This window comes from Dermatophagoides pteronyssinus, unplaced genomic scaffold, assembly GCF_027571235.1.
Source record: "Dermatophagoides pteronyssinus isolate colony J.1.1.1.1 unplaced genomic scaffold, Derpt_VIB-CSIC_2022.12 sq0003, whole genome shotgun sequence".
Lineage (NCBI taxonomy): Eukaryota > Metazoa > Arthropoda > Arachnida > Sarcoptiformes > Pyroglyphidae > Dermatophagoides > Dermatophagoides pteronyssinus.
Window position 1 is genome coordinate 3,461,883 of NW_027461527.1, and position 18,600 is coordinate 3,480,482.

The following is an 18,600-nucleotide window of genomic DNA, read 5'->3' on the forward strand; positions in this document are numbered from 1 at the left end:
TTCAATGCCAAATTCTATATAATTGTCCTTGAAACATAAAAGAGATGCGTACCAGAGAAAAAGTTGACAGAGAAACATTGAGATGTTGTTCACATGAGTTTCACATTGTGTGATCCACATTTGATGTCAAAGGAAAATAACCACCACAGAAAAATCGATGTAAACAAAAACCAAAAGAAAAAAAGAATGTCAATGTTAAAATCATTAAAATTTTATCAAATAATTCGTCAAACAATACCGATACTTATATTTACATTTTGGTTATTAGTTTGTTTACGTTCATTTTTACCAATCATATGGATTGATAAAATTATTGTTCATTATGAAGATGAACAACAACAACAACAACAACAACAACAAAATGGTCAAACTGATGATGATCAACTGAGATTACAACGAATGAAGGTTTGTTTATCTTCAAAGTCTTACCATTTTACACAAATAATGACGATAATGATAATTTTGTCTTTTTCCCAGGATTCAATGTTATCATTAACAATAATATTTATAATTTTTACATCAATAATATCAATAATCGGTATAATTGGTTTGATTTTGGATCGTATAACGCTAACAATAATGTATTCATTATACATTTTAATGACATTAATGTTTATTATCATACAGATTTGGAATGATCCATTTGTTTGGTTTGATAATAATGATGGCAATAATTTCCTTGATACATTAATATTTCTTTCCATATTGATCATTACAAATTTATCTATTTTCCTATATATTTTTCTATGGTATTGGCATCATCATTGTAATCATCATCATCATAGTCGACAACAACAACAATATTTATTATCAACAGCAATTTTTGATGAAAAATCATCAGCCATCCAGGATTGATTGACAGAAATTGTCACTGACAGAAATCGAACGAAAATTACAAATTTTCCAAAATATCATAAGTTTATTTTTCCAAATCAAATATTTATATATTTTTTTTTCTCTTTAAAATTTTAAAAAAGAAAGTAAAGGGTTAATAAATGAAATAAAAATGTTAATTTTACAAATGAATCAATGGTGGGTTTGTTATGTGTGTGTGTGTGTTTTGTTTGGTTTTTTCAAGGATTTGTACTAACAATTTGATTAATCCAACCTAAAAATGATAATACTTTAACATAAACCCCAGGTACACCATTACGACCACAACCAAAACCCCATGATACTAAACCGGTTAATTCAAAATAATCATCATTCCAATTACAAACTAAACCAGAACCACCATCACCTTGACATGCATCATTACCACCATGGCCACCACCAGCACAAAAACTACTTGCTGGTAATAGAAATTGTTTTTCCGTAACAGAATTTATTTTCATTATACAATCTTGATCATTGACAATCGGTATTAATGCTTCACGTATACGAAGGGCAATTGGTCCAGCTAAAAAAAATCAAAGAACCAAAAATGTTAATTTCTGTAAACTCAGGATTCAAAAAAAAACCAATTACATTCATGTTGAAAACCATAACCAGTAACTGTACATAATTTATCCTGTATCGTACGATTTGTATTCCATGTTGGCAGACAAACTAAACATGTATTTGGATTCAATTCGATTGGTGATAATAATTTCATCAGGGCAATATCTAATTGTGTGGGGAAATAGAAAACAAAAATTTAAAAAAAAATTCAAGAATTCAAGAATCCGAAAATACCATTATCCAATGATTGTCCATTATGATTATGATGAACAAAAATTGTTTGTATTTTTTGCATTTGTCCAAAACGATTATTACGTGTTAAATCATATTCACCAGCACGAATAAAAATTGGTTCATTTTTTCTTAAATAATTTGTAACACAATGTGCTGCTGTTAATGCCCATTGTTTTCCAATTAATACACCACCACAAATATATTTATTTTGTTGATTTACTAATGCTATTTGCCAACACCATTCACCTGGATATGAATCACTACCACCAACAACACGTTGACTACGTTTTGATCCTTTTTTACCACATTGATGTGGTATGGATGTTGATTGTTGTTGTTGTTGTTGTGATGGAAGATCTATAATGAAAACAAAAATATTAAGCAAATTAAGTGTTTTTTTCTCAGAAAAATCAACAAACCTAGAATATTTTCATTATTTGATGATAATGATGGCTGTGACATTGGAATTGGTTGATGTGTTTTGATTATTGGTTTTATCATTGGCGGTGATGGAATTGAAACGGCTATTGGTTTATCATTCGATGATGATGATGATTGTAAGATTGGTGATTGTTGATTCGGTTGTACCATTGGTGGTGGTGGTGGTGGCGGAGGTGGAATTTGCTGTTGTTGCTGGTGCTGCTGTTGTTGTTGAACCATTTTTGTATTAAGTAAAAATAATTCCAATTTTTCAATATCCGTATTTGAAGCACAACATATTTGTCCTTTTGAACATTTAAAATGTTTACTAATTGAATAACCACCTAAACAAGTGAATTTAAACATTGAATTTATACATTTCCCAGGGCAAACAACAAAATTATGTTCATTAATCAATGATGTCGATGATGATTGATCATCATTTGATGAATATGATGATGATGGTAAATTATCTGATGGACGAAAATGAACTTTATTATTATTATTCTGATTATTACCGGTATCGATGGTAATCGATGGTGGTTGTTGTTGATTATTATTTTTTCTTATTGAAAATGGTAATTGTATACGTGGTGGTGGTTGTGGATAATTTTGTAAACCAGATATAATTGGATTTTGTTGTTGTTGTTGATTATGAAATGGTCTTGTATCACCATTATTATCTTGATCAATCGATTTACCACGTGCACAACAAATAGTACCTTGACCACAATCTAATGTTTTCAATACTAATTCGGATGGTTTTGTACACATTCCACTTAGGATAATCGGTAAACAAGTACCATCACATATTGAAATTATTAATGGTGGTGGTAATGATGATGATAATGGTAATGGTGTTGTATTATATTCACGATTTACACAACAATAACCATTTGAACAATATTGATTATGATCAATTTCATCACATAACATATGAAATAATGGTACAACACATGTTCCATCACATTGTGGTAATGATGATTGTGTTGTCGTTGTCGAGGTTGTTGTCGTTGATGATGGTATCATGATCGCAGACGATGGCAATGTTGATGAATGAAATTCTGCACCAATATTTTTTGTTTGATTCATAGCAACTGTTTGTTGTACTAATTTAATAAAATTTTTTGTCATTGTATCTAATGTTGATTCAATTTCTAAACAACATTCTTCATTTGGATTCATACAATATGAATCATGTAATGGACGCATACAAAATGTATTCTGTAATGATATACATTTTACTGGACATGGATTTGTTTTGATACTTGAATTTTGTTCCATATAATCATCTCTATTTGCATTCGATAATAATGATGGTGGTTCTTGAGTCATTGCTGTCGATGTTTCTTGATTTTGATTGTTGAATCGATTTGCGGTTGTTAAATGATGATTATTCGATATAACGCTAAACATTTCGGTTATGGTTGTTGATGCTGATGTTGATGGTAAAAGTGGCTGTTCGGTTGATTCAAAATTATCAGCGTTTTCCATCGATGATGATGATGATGATGATGTTGGTAAATGGCCATAAATCTGATAATATTGACTATTCGATATACAACATCTTGATAATTGTCCACCACAAGATATATCTTCTAAAACATTATCACAAAATATTGATGTTATAGCATGAACACATTCACCTGGACATGTTGATGTACGATTCACTGTTGTTAATGTATTCCATAAATCTGAAAAATTGAACACAGAAAAAAAACAATTAATTAATCCATTTTTTACCTTGTTTAAACCAGAAAAACAATTAATATTTACCTGAAAAATATCCCGTTTCATTTGATTTTTCTTGATCAACAATTTGTTGTTGTTGTTGTTGTTGATATAGTCGATCATCATCATCATTCGATGATGATGATAATGATATTCTCCGATTGACAATAAACATTTGATGATTTTTGTAGATAAAATATACTTAATATTATTAATGAAAATTTAAATAAAAACAACATTTCTTCTTCTGTTGGTGATTGAGGGTTATTATTTTTTTTTGTTGCCTAACAATAATGAAAAAAAAAATTTTTTTTCTCAATATTCAAAAAACGAAAACGATAAACAAAATCATCCTATCATCATATTGATGGGTTCACGTACCCGGTGAAGTTCATCATCAGGTTATTCCATAACAATCCTATGTGTGTGTGTGTGTAGTAGGTATTTTGATGGTTGAAGGGTATACTATGGAAAGGATGACCAACAACAACAACAAGTTGTCCAGTCCAGTCTCTGTGTCTGTGTACAATGATACAACCTGATGATGGTCAATCGGTGGTGGTGGTAAATATCGAATGTTTTATTTATTCAGTTTTGCTGGTTGGTTGTTTGAATTGAAAATTTTGTCAATTGTAGTCGTCGTCGCTGTTATTTAAATGGATAAAAACTGGTTATGATCATTGTTGTCGAACGAACGAAAAACACAAAATTTCCATTTTTTGACCTCAGAATTGATGTCATCATCATATATTTGACAACCGCAAACAAAACAAATAATAATCATTGACCGTAACTTATCAAATTCAATAACCGAAAAAAAAGAATCATTCATCCATTTGATCTAGTTGCAGAATATTTTTTAAAATTGAAAATTTAAAAATTTTTTTAAAATTTTAAAAAATCTAAAAATTTTTGGAAATTCCAAAAATTCATCGCTAGATGGCGCACAGGATGGATATATATTTTCGCTTCTCTTTTGTTCCAAAAATGAATGAGTGAGCAGCAAAGCCATCAAACAACCGAACAAAGTGTGCTTGACAATCAGCTTTTTGACCCGCGCTCGCCCGGCTTAATAATCGTTCAGTGTTTTGGCTGGCTTTTTTGAAAGACAAAGATTGAAGCAAACAAACAAAAATACCGCTTAAAGATAATTTCATTTTGTGTGAATGGTGGTGGTAGTGGTTATCAATCAAATCAAAAAGAAAATAACACAAAAAAAAGTGTTGCTTGTTGGCGCTTTTGACAAACAAAACAGACACACACAGACATCAAATCTTTTGTTTGTTCGGTATTTTTGTCTTCGATTTTAGTTTCTTTTTAAAAAAAATTTTCATTTTCATCAAAAATCTTAAAGTGAAAAACCATTTGCGAAAAAATTTCAAACAGTATTTTCCTTTTTTCAAACTTTGATTTTCATTTAGAAAAAAAAACTTAAAATTATGGCCGATCCATCAACGAAGAATGAAACAACATCCACAACGACAACAACAACAACGAATAAAAATGATATCGTTGAATCTTCATCAACATCGAATGTAGAAATGAAACAATCATCATCATCATCATCATCGTTATCAAAAAATCAAAAAGATGATGAAGCAAGTAGTTCAATGATCGAACCGTAAGTATATCAATTGATCATTCGATTTTTATTCATTTTCTTCTTTGTTGTTTTGTGACAGTGATAAAGAATTATTAGCCGAAGCATTACAATCAATGCAACATGGTAAACGTCATATGATTGTTTCGGATTATCGTTCAGCTGTACCTTGTTTTGAAACTGCTTGTGAATTTCTTGGCCATTTATATGGTTTACGTGCATTAGAATGTGCTGAAGCATATCTAAATTATGGTATTGCATTATATGAATTATCACGTCTTGAAGAAGGTCTTGATGGTGGTATTGTTAATGTTGAAAGTAAGTTTTTTTCCATTCTTAAAGTGAAAATTTTATTTCAAAAAAAACCTAATTTTTTCAACAGAACAACCAGATAGTGGTGGTGATGATGATGACGATGACGACGATGATGATAATGATGAAAAAGATGGCGATGATGACGAACAAGAAGATGAAAATGCTGCTGCTGGTGATGAAAAAGAAAAAACTAAAGACGATGAACAAGGGGATGATGATGAAAAACAAATGGATATTGATCTAATGGCACAACAAAAACCATCAACATCTAAAGCATCATCAGCGATCGATGTTCCTGGAACTTCATCAGCTACAAATGGTGGTAATAAAAATGTCGATGGCGAAGAAGAAGAAGAAGAGGAAGAAGATAATGCTTCAAATATTGAAATTGCATATGAAGTATTAACAACAGCCAAAGATATTTATAGCCAACATTTGGATAATAGTGAAATAACATTAAATTATGCTGAAGCATTACAAAAACTAGGCGAAATCAGTATTGATTGGGAAAATCCAGATGGTGCTATTGGATTATTGAATGAATGTCTGGAACAACGACGTCGTGTATTACCGGCAGATGATCGTTTAGTTGCCGTTACTTATCATTATTTAGGTTTAGCATATTCATTTAAATTAGTACATTCAAATGATATGCCAACAACATATGAATGTGAAACATCAAATAATTGTTTTCAAAGTGCATTGGATGTTATAAAATTACGTATAGATAATCTTAAAAATAAAGATACAAGTAAAATGGATACATTTGAAAAAGCAACATTAGAAAGTGAAATACAACAATTAGAAAGTTTAATGCCTGAAATTCAATTAAAAATTGAAGATATGAAAGAACAAATACAAAGTGGTCGTAATATAATGGATCGTTTAGAAATGGTTGATAAAAAAGAACGTGAAAAAACTGAAGAATTTTCTAAATTACCTGAAAAACCAATTACCAATATTACACATTTGATTAAACGTAAAGTAAGTATTTTTTAAAAGATTACAAATTTTCTATAGAAAAACATTAACATTAAATTCATTTTTAGCGTGATGATATTGATGGTAACAATACTACTTCGAATGGAAATAACAAAGAAAATGGTACATCAAATTGTAGTAATAGTAATAATGATGTTCCAAGTAAAAAATTATGTTCATCATCATCATCATCATCAACGAATAATGATAATGTAGGTAACACATCTTTAGTATCATCAACAACCACCGAATCATCATCGACAGCCGCAACAGCAACCGAATTAACATCACCAAAAAATGGTGACAATAATTAAATTAATTTCATATCGTTTTTTCCCCATTACCTTACATTACATTCATTCATTCATTTACCTATTCGTTTTGGGCAAAATTTGAAATTATTATCAAATTTTCATTATACAATCTGTGTTTGGTAACAACAACGAATTTCACTTTATATCACTCACACAATCATTTTCATGTTCATTTTCTTTTTTTCTGGTTGGTTGGGGTATCGATGATTTTCTTCGAAAGACACATTTATATTACACACACATACAGAAACACAAACACAAAAAACCCAACCTAATATCATTCATTTTGTAGAAATTCAAGGTGTATTATTCTCGAATCAAGTTAATAATGAAAATTGAAAAAAAGAAAATAACATGTTCCATATTTCTTTAACTTTTTTTAAATATTATATACTCACTTTAATAAACACAGAAACAACACTTTGTTCATCCATTATTCCATTTGGAGATAAACGTTGTTGTTTGAAAATTTCATTTTTTTTTTTTTTTTTGCAACAAATGCTGTAATGATAAAATGCAAAAACAACAAACATACACTTATACATTCTTAAATTGGAGATTGAAGAAATTGAAGAAATTGAATCTTGTTCAAAAAACATTGTCTTCATCGTTGTCGTTGTTGTTGTTGTTGTTTGGTTTATTTAAAAAGTAACGAACAGCAAAACATTCTCAGATTTCCAAAATGTGACACACATGAAAAACAAAAACAAACATCGAACCAAACAGAAATGGATACCTTTCTTTTTTGATTTTCCTTTCTCCTTCTTTTCCCGATTTATTAGGTAGTATTTGTTCTGTAGTATTACATAACAACATTTTTTGAAACAAAAAGAAGAATTGGACGATAAATTGATCGGTATTGGGAAAGAAAAAAGAAAAAAGATTGTCAATTTGTCAACAACTACAGCAAGCGGAGAAAAATCAACAACAACAAAAAGGATGTCTATTCACATATGACGTTCAAAAGTTTTACTCGAATCCTGGAACATTTTCGTTTTTTTCTCTTGAAATTAATTTCATTTATTTTTTCCAATTTTCATTTGCTTTTCATTTTAAAAACAGAAATCATTTAATAAATTTGACTTTTGATTTTTTGTTTTCCAAGTAAATCCAAATTTGATGGGGTGATCATAATTGATAAAACAACGTTCGTTTTTTTCTTTTTGTCTGTCTGTTTTTTTGGTTGATAAACAAAAAATGTTATGATCGTTTGGTTTTTGGTTGGGTTTGGTTTGTCAAGCAGGATATACACCATTCTTATCTCATCCTATTCATTCAAGCAGAATGTATCGTTTTCGAAATGAAATCAACAATTGAAAATCATATATAAATAGAACGAAGGGTTAGAATATTGAATAAATTGCATATTTGAATTCATTTTTGATTGATCGAACCGAATTTTTTGAAAAAAAACCGACCATGAAACAATTCAATATAATTTTGATTATTGGTATCGTATTGATGATCGTTACCACTGAATTAGTAAATTGTGGACCATTTCTTGAACGACATGGACGTAATGCTATTGATGATGACGATGATCAAAGTCTTTCCCGTAATCAACGTTATGCTCCTGATCCATGGCTTTTACGTGATAGACGTTATGTTCCTATCAAAAATATTTTCCGTGATAAACGTTATTCTGGTAACCGTCTTCTTCGTAGAGGACGTAATGCCTATGACGATAGTCAATGGTAATCAATATGATAATGGTATATCCAATATGATCGATAAAAATGGAAAAAATCATTACCGTTCATCGAAATCAATATCGACTTGATTCTTTTGTTTGTTTGTTTTTTTTTTCATTTGTTTAACTTGATTTTCCATAAAAAAAAAATATTTTCAATAATGTTATCCCGGGTTAATTGAAAAAAAATAAAAATAAAAAATATTTTAAAAACAAAAAGCAATAATTATTATTTCTTTAATTATAATTAATTAAAATTTACAAAAATTTTACAAAAAATAACCAAAAAAAACATTAGTAATAATCAATGTCGGTGACAGAATTATCGAAATTGGTTTTGGCTTTTGGCTTTTTGGCTTTTTGGTTTTTCTGTTCGATATGATCAACGAGAAAAACAACAAAAGACCAAATCTGATTATCCTGACCAACAAAATAATTTGTCGCCGAATGGTGACCAATAATCATTTTTTTTTTTTTTGATTAAAATTGTTGGTGCAAAAATCAAAAAGAAAAAAAAAAGATCAAAAAATCAAAAATCACGCGTTATTTTTGTCCCTCCAAATTGCTTATCAATCGAATAAAAATAACTTTTGTTTGTCTGGTTTGTTTTTTTTTTTCGGTTTGTCAGGATGTATCTGGTCGACATTTTTATCTTATCATTCATCCGGATGGCCAAACAGAAAACAAACCTAATGATCAAATATAAATAGAAACGAATCAAGCTTGAATTCAAATCATCTTGTTATTTGATTGATTGATTGATTGATTGATCAAACCGAAAAAAACCGAGAAAAAAAACCAACAATGAATCGTTTCAATGTAATTTTCATCATTGGTATCGTATTGATGATTACCATGCAGATTGCCTATTGTTATGATAGCGAATATGGTAGTTATGGATCAAGTGGTTATGGTAGCGGATATGGAAGCAGTGGTTATGGTTCAAACCGTTATGGTAGCGGTTATGGAAGCGGTTATGGAAGCAGTGGTTATGGCTCTAACCGATATGGTAGCGGAAATCGTTATGGAAGTAGCTATGGTTCAAGTAGTTATGGTTATGATGATGATTAATCAAAAAAAATCTGATTGATCTGATCGGTTATTGATTGATTGTTATCGTTTTGTTATTGAAAACCTTTTTTTTTTATTAACCCCGGGTTCACCAACAAATAAAATTTTTGAATTTTTTTTTCGCACCAAATAAAACAAAAAAATAAAGATTCATTGACTTTCGGCTATTTCTACCCATCCAGCAAATAGCAACAACATTATTATTATTATTATCATTAATAACATCTTTATTTTTTTCTATAGGATCTACAAAGATAAAATAAACGAAATGATGATGATGATGATGATGTTTAATCCTAATTTCTTTGTGAACAACAACAACAACAACAACAGCAAAAATAATGTTATTATCATCATTATAATCATCGTCATTTTGTTTTTTCTGCTTTTTTGCTTTGTTTTACTTGATTATAAATCAAGATATTAATGAGATATGAATAAAGTAATGATAATAATAATAATAATAAAACTATAGTCACCCTTGTGTTTTAATAGTGTTTTCTAATCTATCCAATTATTATTATTATCATTGGAACTTTGATGAAAACAGAAAAAAAACAAAAACATTGAAGATTCTTCTGTGATTTTTTTATTTTATTTTGGGTGCATTCATTCATTCTTGGTATTCGGACAGACAGACATTATTTTGCGTTTCATTTGGATCGGTTTTTTTTATCGGGCCAAAGATAATTTATTTCAGTTTTTATATATAGAGAAAGAATCCTAAAATCATATAGATTTTTTTTTGGTTGTCTACGATGTAATTGTAGTTTTTTGTTGTTTTTGTTCTTCTGATAATTCTAGTTTTTGCTTTTTTTGTTCTCCCACTTGGTTAATTGATGATGTCTATGATGATGCTGATGATAATATAATAATTTGTATGAAGGCAGCAGCAGTAATAAAAAACCAATTCAAAGAATTTGGGTTAAGAAAAAAAAATCTTTGCATTCATTCGCTAGATTCTACAGAATCTCTCTATGTTTCAAATAAGGAAAACTATCATTAAATTTTCTTTTTTGGGAATTTTGTTAAGAAAAAATCCCAAAAATTCTTGTCGAAATGTGTAGGCGTCCATTCGTAACATTCAGAATTATTAATTTGAATTTGAATTTGTTTCCTGTTTTTTTCATTCTGTTTGAAAAACAGGAATGAAAAATGATAATTTTTATTGATGCGAAAATAATTTTCATTTTCAAGAATTTCATTCAACCAAAAAAAGCAGCAACAAAAAAAAGTTGCCGGTCAGTCAAGTTAAAATAGTTATATAAGGAAGAAGACCGACAAAATAATGTCATCTATGAATGAACTTTTTAACACTCAAAAACTTTTTTTTTTTTTTTTTGATTTCAAATTCTTCACTGCAAAGTGATTGATGTTATTCGCTTGTTCGAGCAACTACTACATCATCCGAAATTCTTGAAACCCAAACAACAACAATAAAAAATTATCAGCAAAGAAATCTCTGAAAGTGAAAGTTATAATAATGATGGCAGACAAGAATCCCGGAAACAAAATAAAAAAAAGAAATGAGAAAACTTACTTAATAATGTTAGTGGCAGTCAAAATAGTGAAATTCTTGGATTCCAGATCATCATCATCATCATTTTCTTTGATTTAAAAAATGGATTTTTTTTTCTCTCTCTCTCATTTCGCTATTTTGACCCAAAACACACACAAACACATGATCATGCATGAGAAAAAATAGATTTTTCACTAGATTTGTTTCAACCAGAACATTTTTTCTTCTCTGGTTATTCGGTTGATGATGATGATGATGATAACCGAACAACATTAAATGAATGAATGAATTCGAATGGTGATGATCATCATCAAGGCGCCTTTTTCTTCTTTTCTCTCATTATGATGACGCCTTGTTTTTCTGGTTTGATTCTGGTCTAGTTTTCATTTTTGCTGGTTGATGATGATGAAGATCACCCAAAGATGATACGCACGATCGACTAAAGCCATCAAAAAAAAAAACAAAAACAATTTCCGTTTCATGTCGATCACAGAAACTGTTGTTGTTGTTGTTGTTAGTTTTGGTTTTGTTTTCTCTATCGATATACTGATTAGATACGTTAAGACAACAATAACATTGTTGAACTATATTAACTCTGACTGCTTGCTTGTTTAAGCGGAAATAGTCGAAACATTGTTCTTTTTTTCTATTCTTGTTTTGATTTGTAGTATATGTCATTTATGAACGTGTCATCATTATGATTGTCAGTTTGTCGTAAAATATTGTATTTTTGATTAGAAGAAAAAAAAACCCGGCAAAAAATGTTATGTATGGGTTGAATCTGGAACAATAAACTTCCTTTTCAAAGATGATGTTTCATTCATGATTACAATTCAGCGTATCCGACAACTGTGGACATCATTTTCCGTTCATTGTCAAATTCATCGTACACATCACTTGTCTATGATAAAGAAATTTTTCCAGAAACAAAACATTTCCCGTAAACATTTTGTGTTCAAATCAACATTTTTCTCTCATAATCTTTTTTTTCTTATTAATCATTTAAGCTTACAAAAAAATGTAATTCATTTGAAAACGAAAATGAATTTATTGCACCTAATCAATAAATAAAAAAATCTATCCATCAATCAATATTATGATCAATAAGAAGAAAGCAAAACAAAAAAAAACAACAACAACAACATTTGTATGGCTCCATCATCATAATCATCATCGAATATAAATACATTATAACGATGTTTGCGTGTTTGTATTCAATGTTTATTACAACAACAACAACATTTTGTTTTTCAAAATTTGCAAGTTTCTATCAAGAGAGAGAGAGAGAGAGAGAGAGAGAGAGAGAGAGAGAGAGAGAGAGAGAGAGAGAGAGAGAGAGAGAGAGAGAGTCCATAGTCATATATAAAATAAGGATTTATCAATCGAATCAATCAATCAATCGATTTTGATCGATTCAATATCGATATTTTCTATTTATGTGGATCAATAAGAAAAATAATATCATTTTGTTGTTACTGTTACTGTTGTTGTTGTTGTTTCTTATCAATCATAATTGAATTTTCTTTTTTCTCTAGTTTTTCTCTCTAGTTTCATTGAATGACCATCAATTCTTTTCTCTTCGTTTTTGTTTTCGTTTTCTGAAACACAACTGGAACTTATTCCCATCATCCACTATCACTTCAACCATCTCCTTTTTGGTCATTTTGGTGAATTTCTTCTTCTTCTTCTTCTTCTACTTCGGTTATTCATGATCCAAGTTATTAATGATTGCGATAACTGTGTGTGGGAAAAAATCAATCATTTCAAAAATCTCGATTGAAATTGAAATTTTTTCAAAAGAATAAAAAAAACCAATTTGTTTCGAAAATTTTCGACACACACACACATTATATCACACTATCTTGGAATATTCTTTGTTGATTTTAATTGATTGATTATCAAAGAGATATCAAAGATTTCTACCGAAAAAAACAAAAACAAAAACAATCCGGAAAGAATGTTGTTACCCTAAAGTAAATTCTTTCATTTCATTTCTTTTCTATTCTAGTTTTACATTCACGTAAAAAGAATGCCGAACCAAAAATAGAATTTGATCAAATCATTTTTTTTTCATCAGAAAAAAAACAAACGAAGATAAATGATCAATACTTTCTCTATCTCCTCTTACTCCCACACACACAAAATCCCGATTGTATCGATATATCGATATCGTCGTCGGAAAAAGGATTTCTAATCAATAATTTATTTAGCTAGTTTTTTTTCATTTCATTCTCCATCTTTGTTCATTTTTTTTTCTCTCAATGTTTCATATGGGTTAAAAGATTCAAAGAATTTTTTGTTTGTTGTTTCTTCTGTTGATTTCATCATTATTATCATCATCATAAGCCATATTCTTTTCCTCTTGTTTCAGCATCTTTATGTTTGTTTATTCCGAAATTCCGGGTATTTTGCTTTGTTTTGTTTGCACATCTTATTATCGTCGTCGCAAAACAACAACAAGCGAATCAAGTTCAAATTCTTTAGACAAATATTCGAATGCCGAAACGCAAAAAAAAGGGCAAACAAAATCAGAAACGAAATCTTGATTTTCGTTTTTTCATTTGAAAAATGAAATGAAAAAAAGCAACGAGAAAAATTTTCGTTTCAAAAGAAAATTATTCTTGATTCCAGCTTGTCAAGAATTCTGTGTTGTTGTTGTTGGCCTAGATTCTTTCTCTTGGATCGAATGACTATTTCTACTCTTTTCTTTTTCTTTTTCTTCATTCCACTATTTCGACTGTTATTGTTGTTGTTGTCATTATCATTCTTCATTTTTTCCCCCTTTTTTTTATCGTGTTAAAACAATCCTTTACATCATAAATATGCCGTTGAATGTTTGTTTGTTTATTATCGTTTTAATGATGGATGCATGCATGAATGAAACAAAAAAAAAAAACAAACGAAAAACGAAAAAAATCGCATGAAAATATTTTGATATTTTTAAAATTTCAAACAGTTTTTCCCCTTTTAGACCCTATTCGGTCTATATAGCCTCGAAAATTCTTTCTTTTTTTTTGGCGGGTTGAAATTCTCTTGTAGCTTAGCTAAAACTAAGATAACGATTTTATTATGTATTTTCTTTTCCCATTCTTTTTCTTTTTGTTTGAATAATCAAAATATCATTATTCGGGAAAAAAAGAAGAAAAAGAAAGATTCCGTGTTTTTTTCTCGATCATTTAACCGTAAAGAATTTCGAGAATCAAACAACAGCAAAAAAAATAACCTTTTGGCTGTACAAGATGAATTCACTTCTTGTTGTTGTTGTCACTTAAACGAATTTTACCCTGAAGAATAAAGAATGTAAATGAAGAAAATAAAAAAAAACATTCAGAATATATTCTTGCGAAAGAATCGAGAACCGAGAACAAAAACAAAAAAACACGTAGCTTGTTTTTCTGATCTCTCTTTCTGTGAATGCGTGGGTGGCTAGTGCGTGGATCGCCTACGTAGTTTTCAATCTTTCAAATGATCCAAATGATGATGACGATTTTTTCGTTTGTTTTTTGGTGCAACCAAAAAAATCCATAACCAAGAATTTATTAAAAAAATATGAAATTTTCAGGTTTTTTTCAAAATTATCGATCGATTTTTTCCATACACTCTTCCTATATTTTATTTATTGATTTTGAAACCAGGGGAAAAAAATGAAATAAAAAACCAACCATAAAGAATCCATTGACAATAATAATAATAATAATAATTTTCCAACAAAAAAATTCAAAAAAAAAGAAATTATTATTTCGATTCTTTAATTTATCGTTTTTTACGAAAAGAGAATCTTTTCATTTTCATTTTTCTGAGGGGTTTTTTTGAAATGTAAATTTCTGGAAAGATTTTCTCTCCCTGCTTCATCATCATCAACAACAAATTGATCAGATGTTACCCGATTTATTTATTTTTTCCCTTTCGTTTCAATATGTTGCTGTTGTTGTTTATTTCATTTTTTTTACTTCATATAAGGAATTCTTTCAAAATTCCGAACTTGATTCCGTTAAATGTCACTGAAGTTTTTTCTTTCTGCTGCATTTCTCATTGTGTATCGACAGAAGAAATGGGAAAAACTCTTTTTTTTATTGGAAACTTTTGGTTCCTGTTTTTTTTTCGGAAAAGTTTCCGGATCGGAAAATAATATATGAAAGAAAGAAAGATTCTTTTCGGAAAAGTTTTTCCCATTCAAAAACATTATTATTATTATTATGAAATTGAATTCTTTTTTTATTCGTGAAAATCTTTCTTTGATGATCGTTTTGATTGTCCTCAATTCAAAATGCAAAATGCAGAATTGTATGAATGAAAAATCAGCGGATGAATGGGAAAACTTGCTGAAAAGTTTTTTCATTTTTCATAGGCCAAAATAAATTGGCCAATTTTAAAGTTTTTTGGAATCATTTTCGCTCAAGATTTTTTTTTTATTCCAAAAACATAGATCATTATATTCAGGAGAGAAAAAATTTCTTTAAAGTCAAAGAAGAAAAAAAGTTTTCGGCAAACAAACAAACAATTTTTCATTTGAAATTGACTTTTGACAAAAAAAAATCTGACAAAATCTAGTAGTTTTTTTTCTTCTTCTTCTTCTTCTTATTCTTTGATCCAGTCGAGAAAATAGACAATCCAATTTGAATTACATTGCGAAACACACAAAGAAGAAGGAAAATTTCCCGCAAATCTACAACCGAAGGAAAAAGAAGAGTTTTTCCATTCAAGTAGCCATAGTTGAAACAACAAAACAAAAAAGTGATGAAAATTTCCAATTCCAAATGGATTGAAAATCTTGTTTTCTTCTCCCTCCTTACGAATATAATCCACAAATGCTGTCAAACATTGAGAATTTAACAAAACAGCGAGAAAATTACATTATAAAACGAATGAATGAATGAATGAATGAAAATTGACAAAACTAAACCGAATTAGGTCAATTTATTTAAATCAAAATGAATGAAAATGTTACGATGAACACAATATATATTCTTTTCTTAACACTTACTTTTCTTCTTTAACCCGAATCAACGAGGGAAAAATAAATTTCTCTTTATTTTCTCTTCTTTTGGGAAAAAGAAAATCGAAATGGATGAAAAGATTTTCTTTCCTAAAAAAAAAGTTATTTTTTGTTTGCCTAATTTTAAAATGATGTTTTTTTTTCTTTTTCTGAAAATGAAGAAAAATTTCATTTCGACAAATCTTTCCATATCAGAGAGAGAAATTTGTGAATAAATTCTGTGTGCTTCCACGAATCATCGAACCGTAATATTCTGTTTTATTTTTGTTGTAGAATATTCTTGGTTTCATTATTTTTTTCAATTCAATGGTTGGTTGGTTTATCATCATCATCATATTCAATGGTAATAAAATTCACTTTCCATTGAATAAAATGAAATGAAATGGTCATCATCATCATCATCAGCGTTGAATGATTAAAATTACATTAAAAAAAACATCGATTCAATTCGCTAGTTTTTTTTATTATTGCCATTAGCATTTTTATGATAATGATGACCATCATCATCATCATCATCATTATCATCATGATAATGGATGCATCAAGCAGCAAAGTGTGGAGCTATTCTCTCTCTCTCTCTCTCTCTCTCTCTCTCTCTCTCTCTCTCTCTCTCTCTTCAAGTTGTAAAAATAAAACGAATATCCCAAATAGAGAATCATTTTGAACAAGATCTCCAACAAGATTTGAAAAAGGATATTTTCGTTTTTCATTCATTAACAGGTTCGCTACCAGCGACGCATATGTGCGTCGTTTTAGTTCTTTATTTTGAGCCCGACGACGCAAATATGCGTCGTTTTTGTATTACATTTAAGCAAATATGCTTGGTTTTAGTATTCACATTTGATCGAATTTGCGTCGTTTTTGTTTTTACATTAGATCGAATATGCTTGGTTTTTGTATTCACATTTGATCAAATATGCGTCGTTTTTGTTTTTACATTAGATCGAATATGCTTGGTTTTTGTATTCACATTTGATCAAATATGCGTCGTTTTTGTTTTTACATAAATGCAAATACTCGTCGTTTAAGATTTTACATTTATTTATCAATTAGATTTTTTCAAATTTCTTATATAATTACTTTTACAAATATGCGTTGGTTTTAAAATCATTGCCATTCAAAGTTTTATTATAAAAAATTCCATGGGCTGTGGTTAAAGATTTGTTTCTCAAGCGCTGGTAGCGAACGAGTTAATTGGTAAATGGCCTAAAGCAGTGAATGAATGAAAAAATTTTTCAAAAAACTCGATAAAAAATTTGGTTCAAGTCGTTGATGATTATGATCGATAATAATAATGATAATTTTTTTTTAAATTTCAAATTTGTTTTCAGGGGTTATTTAAATTTTAAATTTTTCAAATGTTGGCTTCACTGCATTGCATTTTGCATTTTTCCTGTCTGGGTGAATGTTTTTTATCGTTGAAAATTGTTTTCTCTTGCAAACAAAAAAGAAAAAGCTTTGATCCAATTTCTTTCTTTGTTCATCTTTGTCAATGTCTTTGTTTGTTTGTTTGTCAAACATCATGTTTGATCAATTTTCGGATATTTTTTTTTCGGTTTCGTTTTCGTTTTACCCCTGATAAAATGATTTGTAAAACGAAGAGAAAAATTCATTATTTATTTATAATGTTTGAATTTTTTTTGTTCATTTTTGGTGATGTTCATTTTTCCCGAAATCCAAAAATCAAAAATCAATCTTTTTTCGCTTTCTCTTTTTGAATCGATTCAAAGACCTTTGAACTGATTTTTTTTTCTTTGGCTGAATTTATCATCATCATTTGTCACCGATTAATGTCATTATGAGGATCATAATCGTCAGTTTTTAATGATAATAAATGAAATGAACGTTGTTCAAAGTCTATGCAAAGCAATCCATTTCTCTTGTTGGCCAGAAAATTGCCAAGTTTACACCATGCATTCATGTAGTTACCGTTAGTTTTTTCCTGACTGGTTGGTTGTGTTTGATCAACCAACTCCCACACTTTGTTAAACTTTCATTAATCATTTGCATAAAAACTACTACTGGAAAAAGGCAAAAACTAAAAACAGCAAGAATTTTTTCAAAATTGAAAACCTCTAATTAGTTGATAATAAATGAATGAATGAAAAAGACCTAAAGGGGAAGAGAAACAAAACAAACGAAAATGGTGGCTTCCTAAATCCAAAACTACCAACCAACCAAGTCAGCCTGTTTGTTTGTTTGCTTTTGTGTTTGTTCATTTTTGGTGTTTGTTCTGCTTTTCTCTCGCTCTCATTCATTTATCTTTGAATATTTCTTTTTTGTTGTTTC

The 18,600-nt window shown here is 29.2% G+C and overlaps 3 protein-coding genes across 3 annotated transcripts; 2 read left to right on the forward strand and 1 right to left on the reverse strand.

Annotated features, from left to right (window-relative positions):
* Positions 1-93: 93 nt before the first annotated feature.
* LOC113792964 (uncharacterized) lies at positions 94-995 on the forward strand. The gene is made up of 2 exons (XM_027342928.2): positions 94-405; positions 478-995. Exons 1-2 carry the CDS (start codon positions 94-96, stop codon positions 853-855), a joined length of 690 nt encoding a protein of 229 aa, XP_027198729.2. The 3' UTR covers positions 856-995.
* A 34-nt stretch (positions 996-1,029) lies between these two features.
* LOC113792961 (uncharacterized) lies at positions 1,030-4,015 on the reverse strand. Its single transcript, XM_027342924.2, has 5 exons — positions 3,871-4,015; positions 2,094-3,788; positions 1,675-2,031; positions 1,468-1,605; positions 1,030-1,399 (listed from the first exon to the last, which is right to left on the reverse strand). Exons 1-5 carry the CDS (start codon positions 3,998-4,000, stop codon positions 1,074-1,076), a joined length of 2,646 nt encoding a protein of 881 aa, XP_027198725.2. The 5' UTR covers positions 4,001-4,015; the 3' UTR covers positions 1,030-1,073.
* Positions 4,016-4,834: 819 nt separating this feature from the next.
* Nasp (Nuclear autoantigenic sperm protein) lies at positions 4,835-7,408 on the forward strand. The gene is made up of 4 exons (XM_027342925.2): positions 4,835-5,446; positions 5,508-5,743; positions 5,808-6,724; positions 6,790-7,408. The coding sequence occupies exons 1-4, from the start codon at positions 5,265-5,267 to the stop codon at positions 7,033-7,035; spliced, it is 1,581 nt and encodes a 526-aa protein (XP_027198726.2). The 5' UTR covers positions 4,835-5,264; the 3' UTR covers positions 7,036-7,408.
* The last annotated feature ends 11,192 nt before the right edge of the window (positions 7,409-18,600 follow it).